General features: G+C 49.6%; 1 protein-coding gene across 1 annotated transcript in view; it reads right to left on the bottom strand.

Annotated features, from left to right (window-relative positions):
- Window positions 1-1,420: 1,420 nt before the first annotated feature.
- The window catches only part of LOC119183243 (uncharacterized), a 56,295-nt gene continuing 48,319 nt past the window's right edge, over window positions 1,421-9,396 (bottom strand). The window contains exon 3 of the mRNA XM_075875851.1: window positions 1,421-1,677. Within this exon, the coding sequence (XP_075731966.1) occupies window positions 1,448-1,677 (230 nt within the window). The 3' untranslated portion in view covers window positions 1,421-1,447. The remainder of the gene's footprint in view (window positions 1,678-9,396) is intronic.

Raw genomic sequence — 9,396 nt, 5'->3', positions numbered from 1 at the left:
GGACAGATAGTGTTCAGCCGCAATATGCCGTACGGCCGTTTTCTGTAGTAAGTGCAACTTGCGCAAATTCGTCACTCCGGTTGTGCACCACACTAGGCTACAGTACTGTAACAAAGATGATGCCAGTGCATTGTATATCATAATTTTGACCTTAGTGGGAAGAAGAGATCGCATGCGTGCAAGGACACCAATGGCCAATGACATCTTAGAGTATAGAACATAAACATGTACATTCCACGTAAGGTGTCGTGAAAAATATACACCAAGAATACTAACAGAATCAACCATGTCTAACTGCTGAGATCCCAGAAATAAGCTCATCTTATTTATCAGGGTTTTTCCTATAGGCGTATATAGAATGACTTGTGTTTTTGAAGGGTTTTGTTTTAGTAAATTCACTGAAGCCTAGGTATCTGTAGCAGAAATTGAAAATAGCAGAAAATAACCGAAAGACGATTAAGTCCACCCCAGGTAAACCGCTGCAAGGACAGTTTTGTGAAGAGGAATGAATTTGTACTTGAGACCAGAAAAAAATAATCGAACGGATGCGAAAAATTACGCAAAGTTTTGACTGAAAAGAAGCTTGCAGTGACGATTAAAATTAAAAAGAAGGTGATTGTGAGAATTCACAACTTGGTAGAGCAAGCTACAGAACTTAAGTAGGACTAGTAGAGTCCTTCATGGCACCATTTATCTGTTTGATTGTTTGACACTCGCCCATCCATCCAGCAGAGCAAAAGCTGCTCGTGCTCCCGCGTTTAGACATTCTTGTGAGGTATGAAAAAGAAATCCTCAGCCCGCACCACAAACATATAGAAGGCAATAGTATACATGAAGCAGTGATATGCAGTAGTGTATGTGGAATCTCTCTTGTAACGAAGCCTAAACATTGCACATACCGATGAATCGCGCAACTTAGAAGAGCGGGTTAATTGTTAAGTGAGAGTCCAACGCCTGAGTGTCAAACGAGCGTCGACTGTAACCTTACACTCCGGCTGTAAGAAGCAGCTGTGCCAAAGGCGACACTACGTTTTTCAATTACCATAAGGTCTCCATGACATGACTACTATAGAGTGGTGCTGAACTGTGAGACTAGGATTGGATTCCGTGTTGTGGCAGCCTAATTTTAACAGAGGAGAAGCGCAAAAATGCCCACTTTCCGATGGTTAGTGCACCTTGGTTATCTTTAATTGGTCTTACCATGGCCTCAGAGATGACGGGCGCATGGTGAGCCCGCCATCTCAGAGGCCATGGTCTTAAATACCATGAAGCCAAGCACTTACTATGGCGAGCCCCACAATCGTGCAGTGGTTATTATAGTGCGTAGAACTAAAAAAATGATTCAGCTTCGGAAACAGCACTTCTTCATTTACTGCTGGCTGTTTAGCCTATACTGAACATTTGTCACCTAGTTGGGACATTTTCGGTTAACATGAAATTATTACGCTTAAGCATTGTTCATCACTTTGACAGTGCCTACGGGATTAGGCTTCCGTGGCTCTTTCTGGGCTGGTCCGAGTAGTATGGAATGGAGGGTGTCGTTGTAGCCTCGAATCTCTTCAGAGGGCGGCATCGGAAAAGGAAGACAGGCCCTTTGGTCCGGGTCACAGTACAGGGACTCCTTGCACTCTGAAGGACCTGGACAAAGCCCAGAAGGAACACAGGGATTTCCAATACCTGAAAGGCAATTGTCGCGTTCAGGTCAGACGTCCGAATACTGTTGTAGTTTTTCAGGGGCTATCGTATACTGCACATAATAGAAACAGTGATGTAGTGTGTAAAGATGTGTTAGTAGGTATGATTTCTCATCTGAGGAAGAGAGAGCACAAGAAGAAAATGTTGAGGAGCTCTAGTCTTATCGAAAAACTAAGAGCACGGAAAGCTTCGCGCCGGCATGGCTCATACACAACTATTTTAGGTGCAACATTATAAGGTGCAACGCTTCTTAAGACCCGACCACACGCATCTGATGCAGCGTGCCAGCGCATGTCAACGCGTTCTCTCCCTATGAAGAGAGGACCCACAGCATGCCACGCGCATTGTTTGCTTTCTCTCCATGGAGAAAGTGCGTGGCGCCGCGTCACTAAGCGGCCGCCTTGATGCTTTCTTGCTGTTTCTTGTGGTTGTATGCATGGTTGCCAGATGGTGTCCGGCTGTGGTTGCGTGCTTGGCCAAGCCTGCTAGCCTGAGGGCTTGGTGGAGGCTGCAGGTTGGTGATATCTGCGCCGGCAGTTCCGAGAGCAGGTAGCGTGCGACCACCCACAGAGCTGACAATTAGATGGCACTCGCATGGTAGCGACACGTCCGGCCCCGTTTTGCCGCAGAGCGCATATCGTTCGGTTCTCGGCACGGGCTCGGGGCACACGTCCATTTGGTTTCCAGGCTTTTCGCAGATGGCACAAACTGCATTGCTTTTCCTATACTTTTGCAATAAGGCGGCTTCGTTGAGGAAGAAGAGACTTGGGAGAGCGTCACTACATTGGGGAAGCCACGCCTCCAGTCCCCGATGATTGGGTTGCTAGCCGAGGTGGTGTTCTCCAGAATGTAATCTATGGTGAATGTGTTGGCCAGCTAGATTGCGCCCTTGCCCATGTTGCCTGTTGCATTGAGGTTGACTTGCACGTTGATAGTTTGTCGGTCAATCACAGCTGTTCCAAGCTAAGGAAAATGCGCAGCACACACTCATTTCTGGAGCCCATGACGGTCAGATTCTGTTTCCAAAGAAAAGTTCTACACTTGGTGTAGGCTGCATTGATGTGTCAGGTTCGGGTCTGCTTCTGCGTTGACTCTACATTGAGAGATGGCTGCCCGTATGGCGTTGCCAATGCTGCCTTTGCCTCTATACTTATTGCCTCAAGTTGCAAGTTCGCCTGAGTTTCATTACGTGCTTATCGGAAGTCTTGTGACGCGTGTAGCGGGGTGCGCCTATATTTTTGCAGGGTCCACCCCCGCAAAGATTGCAAATAGCTCCTGTAGCACAGCTTGTGGTTGTCAACGTCTCCGCATTCGTAGGTGGTGTGAGTGCCTACAGTCATAAAGAAAGTTAGTAAAAAGGTAGTAACTGAAAGCAAATAGGTATTTACCTTTATTAAACCGTTACTAACCTTTCGCAACTTGTTGACTACCTACATTAGTAAACAGTTACTACCTGAGACAGTTTCTACGGTTTTGCTACCTGTTTACCAAAGTTAGTAAACAGTAACTAGAATGAAACAGGTAGTAACTGAAGCCGTTACTTTCTTGCACGGTTACTACCTTTTTGCTACCCGGCCATGAACTATCTAACCTAAATTAAAAACTGATATTCTAATGATTCATGAAAGATGTCCTTTTTACGTACCATCTTTAAACGAAAAAGAGACGTATTAGATATCTAGGGATAAAGAAAAACATTTATTTTAAGTTACGAAACTAGTTATGTAAGCAGTATTATACTATTATCACAACGTAAAAGTAAGGTTACGGACCATAATAAAGTGATTCACGCGTTGTAATAGGCAATTACACCAAACTTAGTAAATTACAACCCACTGACATTACAAGCTGACCAAAATTAACAAGATAGTCAAAATTAATCAGGAGTTCTCATTACCTCGTGTTTCATATTATTGTGATTTTGGCACATTCAACCCCAGAACATATTATTACCTTCTAACCAACGATATATTAGTGAAGCGAAATATTCAACTGCATTGAGACTATACTCAGATTTGGGTGTACGTTAAAAAACCCCAGGTGGTCGAAATATCCGGAGACCTCCACTACGGCGTCTCTTATAATTATATGTTGGTTTTGGGACGTTAAATCCCACAAATCAATGCATTGAGACTATGGTAATGAGTTCGGTACCTTCTTTCGACCGTTGTAGTTAATGCATTATTGTTGCACTTTCATAATGAATAGATATGGTACATCATTTTTATAAGTATGATTGATTAAATGTCATGTGCTGCGTCTTCAAAGACGCATAGTCAGGTAGTATGCTATAGTGTTCTAGGCTCGCATTTATTATGATTCATTTTGAAAAATGAGTGCTCACCTGTGCCAGAAATGCATCTTAAAGTACAGGCTATATGAACTGCGCGAGTCGATCACTCAATGTAGCAGTACAGTGTACGATATTACGGCTATGTACTGCTCCGATAGCATTAGACCCTGAGTGTTGCCTCGCCCGAAGAGGGACGGCTTTAAGCTCTCCCATAGTAGAGTACCTAGTACTCTAAATCGTTACCCACTCTTTCTAAACACATGTACTGCTCGCGTTCACATGTCATGCAAGATTACCAAAAGTTGTGTAGTAACGAGACATAATTTAACTATTGTTAACAATGGGGAAATAATGTGGCTAAATGAGTACGGTAGTATCGCGTCCAACTTTTATTTTTTGAAGACCTCTAAAGTTACTGCCCATGGGTGGTAACGGCTAGTAAAGTAACAGTTATTAAAGCTGTTAGTAACGCCAAAAGTAATGACTGTTACCACCCTCGCCGTTACTAACTGCACTTACTACCAGGGTTGCGACATATGTGACAAACCACTACTATGCCAAGGTTTGCAAGCAATACTATTTTTTAAGGAGTGTACGTGGTTGCAACGCATTTATAGAACTACACCCTTGTAATGAGGGGGAAAATTGGCCGATGATGGAGCGGCCAGCTGGATTTCTTGAACTTGCATACTTTCCAGGCCGTAGCCATGAATAATGGGCTGCAGATGTTGCGTCGACATGGCTTGAGGGGCAATCGTGCGTTCGTATACTTGCTGCTAGGCCCAAGGCCCAGCAGTGTCTCTCGCACTCATCGATATTTTTCGTAGATAAGACTCCAAAATAATTGGCCCACCTGGATGTTTTGGTAACCGTCGACTCCTGGTTATTAGTGAAATCAAAGGATCTTGGGTTTGGCGTCGCAGCCCAAAGTGGCGCACACAGCAATTCTCAAAACACTGAGTTTACGAAACACGCGTTTGCTACTACCAGCACTGCACCTACGTCTCCATGGTAACATAGAGTTTACTATGTTACTCTGTGGCGGTAATAGGAAGAAATAAAGTTTTTTAGAACAAAGAGCTTGTGGAGAAACGGGTCGGCGCCGCTTCTTCTCCTGTGCGTCGCGGCGATGCCTCCAAACACGGGCGAGGGCGATAAGAACACTCTCGCCCGAAAGAAGAAAGAAAACTGTGTGTGTGCCCCGATTCAGGGGCAGTTGTAGAACCTTCAGTGCGTAAACATTAAAGTTATGTTATCCCACATCTGGTGACCCGGAAAACGAACGTACCACACCGCCATGGCCGACGAGGAAACCCTTGCTGCCCTTCAACAACAATTACAACAACTGCAGCAGCAACTGCAGGCCCAGCAACAAGTGATCCAGAACCAAGAGCAGCAGCTTCGGCAACCGCAGCAGCGCAATGAATATTAAGCACTCTCGTCTGACGACCGTGCACCACCCCACTTGGGCCACGGCCCCCAAAACTTCGCTGCAGCAGTCGCTGCCATCTCGGGCGCCTCCATTGCTGCGGCGGCCACCGACACGGACGTCTGTCGCGTCACCGTCAAACTTCCACCGTTTTGGGCAGAGGCGCCTGACGTGTGGTTCGTTAAAGTAGAGGCGCAGTTTTCCACGGCATGCATCACCCAGTACAGGACGCGCTACGACTACGTCGTCACCCATCTTGACTCTGACTTGCGAATCCCCCGGCGATAGACTTGCGAATCCCCCGGCTGATGACCGTTACCTACACCTGAAGAGAGAACTGATCCACCGGCTTTCACCTTCACAAGACGAGAAGGTGCGTCATCTACTCCAGCACGAAGAACTCGGTGATCGCAAGCCATCGTAGCTCCTGCGTTACATGCGTGACCTCTTGGGCAGCACCCCAGTCGACGACTCCCGCCTCCGTATCATCTGGCTTCAGCGTCTACCCTCACATGCGCAGGCCATCCTCCAGGTGCAACCGAATCTGCCGCTGGACCAGCTCTCTCACATCGCCGATTAAGTCGTCGAGATTTTGTTGCCAGCATCGCCTCTCACCGTCAACGCCGTTGACACTCGACAGTTCAGCAGCGAGCTCGCGCCTCGTGTCGACGAAATCACCCGTCAGCTGGACTCAATTCAAAGGCGCCTAGATCAAAGCCCGAAGCTGCGTCCACAAAAATGCTCCCAAAGCCAAGACAACAACGCCGCTTCATTGCACGGTAATAACGGCCCCTGTTACAACCATCGCCGCTTCGGGGACAAAGCTCGGAAATGTCAACCACCTTGCGCAGCTGGACGTCAGGGAAACTTCAACGGCAGCCCGTAGAGACGGCCGCGAGCTGCGAACTTAGAGGTCGTCGCATATTTGTCACCGACCAAGTCGCAAAGCGGTGGTTCCTCGTCGACTGTGGCTCCGACATCTGTTGCTTTGCCCGAACCTTCCTGCGTGACAAGCGTCCTTGCACGTCCTTTGAGCTCAGCATGGTGAACCATTCGACCATCAAGACTTACGGCTCGCTCCGCCTCAACATCAACTTCAAAAGCCTGTGTCGAGATTATCCATGTAATTTCGTCATCGCCGACGTCGCAGAGCCGATCATCGGGTCCGACTTCTTGGCGTACTACAATCTTCTGACGGCCGATATGACCAACTTATCGACGCTACAACAGGCCTCTCCATGCCGGGCCAACGTGCGACCACCCAACAGCCTAACGTCAAGGCACTCACCATTGGGAACCAGTCGCCATACCATGACATCCTCGCAGAATTTCCCGACCTGATTTGAGCTAGCGGGTGTCCGTGAGAGGTGCGCCACTCAACCATGCACAACATTCGTACTACTCCCGGCCCCCCGGTTTCATGCCGCGCCCGTCGGCTAGCCCCAGACCACCTACGAACTGCACAGGCCGAATTCGAAGCCATGCTCCGCGAAGGTACTGCCCGCCGCTCTAAGGGACCTTACGCCTCACCGCTTCATCTGGTACCAAAGAAGACCAATGGCTGGCACCCCTGCGGAGATTATCGCGCCCTCAACGCCCGCACCGTTCCCGACAGGTACCCCATCCGTCATATACAGAAATTTGCACACCGCTTAGACGGCAGCACTATCTTATCAGTGGTGGACCTCGTAAAGGCCTACACACAAATTCCTCTGAACCCGGATGACGTCCCTAAGACCGCAATATCACGCCTTTCGGCCTATTCGAATTCCCTTTCATGATTTTTGGTCTCCGCAACGTGAGGCAAACCTTTCAGCGCTTCATCGACGACGTCGTCCGCGGCCTGAACTTTTGTTTCGTCTACCTAGACATCTTAATCTTCTCCCGCAACGAAACGGAACATCGCCAACACCTTCGTCAACTGTAACAGCGTCTCGACGAACACGGCTTACTCATAAACGTTCAGAAGAGCATGCTCGGCGCCCCCGTCGTCATGTTTCTTGGCCATGAAATCTCTTCAGAGGGAACTAGACCCTTGCCTGACCACATCCTGCCCCTGAAAAATTACGCGCCGCCTGCCACAGCGAAAACCTTAGCCGTTTTCTGGGCATGTTCAACTTTTACAGGCGCTTCGTGCCTAAAGCGGCCACATATCAGGCCCCTCTCCATGAAGCGTTGGCCGGCTAACGTGGCAACCATCCTGTCACTTGTACCCCAGCCCTGACGCAAGCGTTCGAAGACTTCAAAACTGCCCTCTGCAACGCTACGCTGCTCTCCCAGCCCAAGCCAGAGGCGCCCCTGGGTCTTTTCACAGATGCCTCTAGCACCACCGTCGGAGCCTCTTTCATGCAGCGTGTGAGAAACAACTAGCGCCCCTTGGCGTTCTTCTCGAAGAAACCCTCTTCCCCGAAGCCGCCTCCACCTTCCGGCAGCATCGGCGATGCAACTTCGCTCCCTGAGGAGACGACCTGGGCAGCCTACTACAGAGAGCTTCTTGCCATCTATGAAGCAGTCCAACACTTTCACCACATCCTCGAGGCACAGCACTGCACCATATACACTGACCATAAACATATCACTTACGCCTTCTCGCAACGCCGCGAAAAACTTCCACCGGTCCAACAGAACCAGCTGTCTTTCATCGATCAATTCACCACAAATATCCACCAGATCAGCGGAAAGAAAAACATGGTCGCCGACGCACTCTCTCGTGTCTCGGCTGTCGAGCTACCAACCGTTACAACCGACGCCCTCGCCGAAGTTCAGAAAACGGACACCGAACTCCAGCAGCTCATCGAGAATGGCCCTTTCCTTCAACTTCAAAAAGTTACCATCCCTGGGTTAATGGACGCTCTCTACTGTGACATATCAACAGGACGAGTGAGACCATACGTCCCTTGTTTGCATCGCCAAAGCCCCTTAAACCAGTTACACAACCTCAGTCATCCCGGCATCCGAGCTTCTACACGCCTCGTACGTGTGGCCCTCAATGCAATGGGACTGCCGCACCTGGGCATGCACATGCATTCAATGCCAGCGCCTCAAAATCACCCGGCACGTCACGTCGCCACTCGGAGAATTCCCCCTCCCGACGGAACGGTTCAAGCACGTCCATATCGACATCATTGGCCCCCTCTCACCAGCCGGCCCTTACCGCTATTGCATCACCACCATCGATCGTTACACTCGTTGGCCCGAGGTGTGGCTGCTCGAAAGGATCACCGCAGGAGACGTCGCATCAGCGTTCTTCTCCGGCTGGGTATCACGCTTCGGCTCTCCTCGTCGAGTCACAACCGATCAAGGAAGGCAATTCAAATCTCAACTCTTCAGGCTCCTCGGGCTCTCCACCGGGTTCGAGCGTTCATGGGCAACTAGCTACCCCCCTTGCGCCAACGGGATGATTTACGGTTTCACCGGCAGTTCAAGGCAGCCATCATGTGCCACCATCACTCAACCTGGCTCGAAGCTCTCTGCGCCGTCGCTCTTGGTCTGCGTGCAACTTTCAGGCCAGAAATTCAAGCCACGCCCGCGGAACTCGTCTACTGGAAGCCGCTTCGCCTATCTGGAGAACTCCTATCCGCTACAACCTCTCATGTAATCAGCTGGGACCCTGCAGACTTTGTCGCTAGACTCCGTCGCACAATGGGAGCGGCACGCCCTTCACCAGCGGCTCGCCACACCAAGCCGACCCCGTTCGTGTTTAAGGACCTGGCAACATGCTTGCATGCCTTCCTGCGTGACGACACCGTACGCGCACCTTTCCAACCGCCTTACTCCGGACCATACAAAGTCATTTGTCGCGACGACAAAACATTCACCCTGCAAATCAGTGGGAAGAATGTACGCGTTTCCATCGACCACCTAAAGCCATCATACATTCTTTTCCAGGAGCCTACCAACCCCCGCACGCCTCCCGTCATTCGCCGACAACAGCCCGCAACGCCTAGGCTCGCGCCCTACACCACTCGCCTTGGACGCC

The sequence above is a fragment of the Rhipicephalus microplus genome, chromosome 10 (assembly GCF_043290135.1).
Source record: "Rhipicephalus microplus isolate Deutch F79 chromosome 10, USDA_Rmic, whole genome shotgun sequence".
Classification (NCBI taxonomy): Eukaryota; Metazoa; Arthropoda; class Arachnida; order Ixodida; family Ixodidae; genus Rhipicephalus; species Rhipicephalus microplus.
This window is presented reverse-complemented; position numbering and strand designations above follow the sequence as displayed.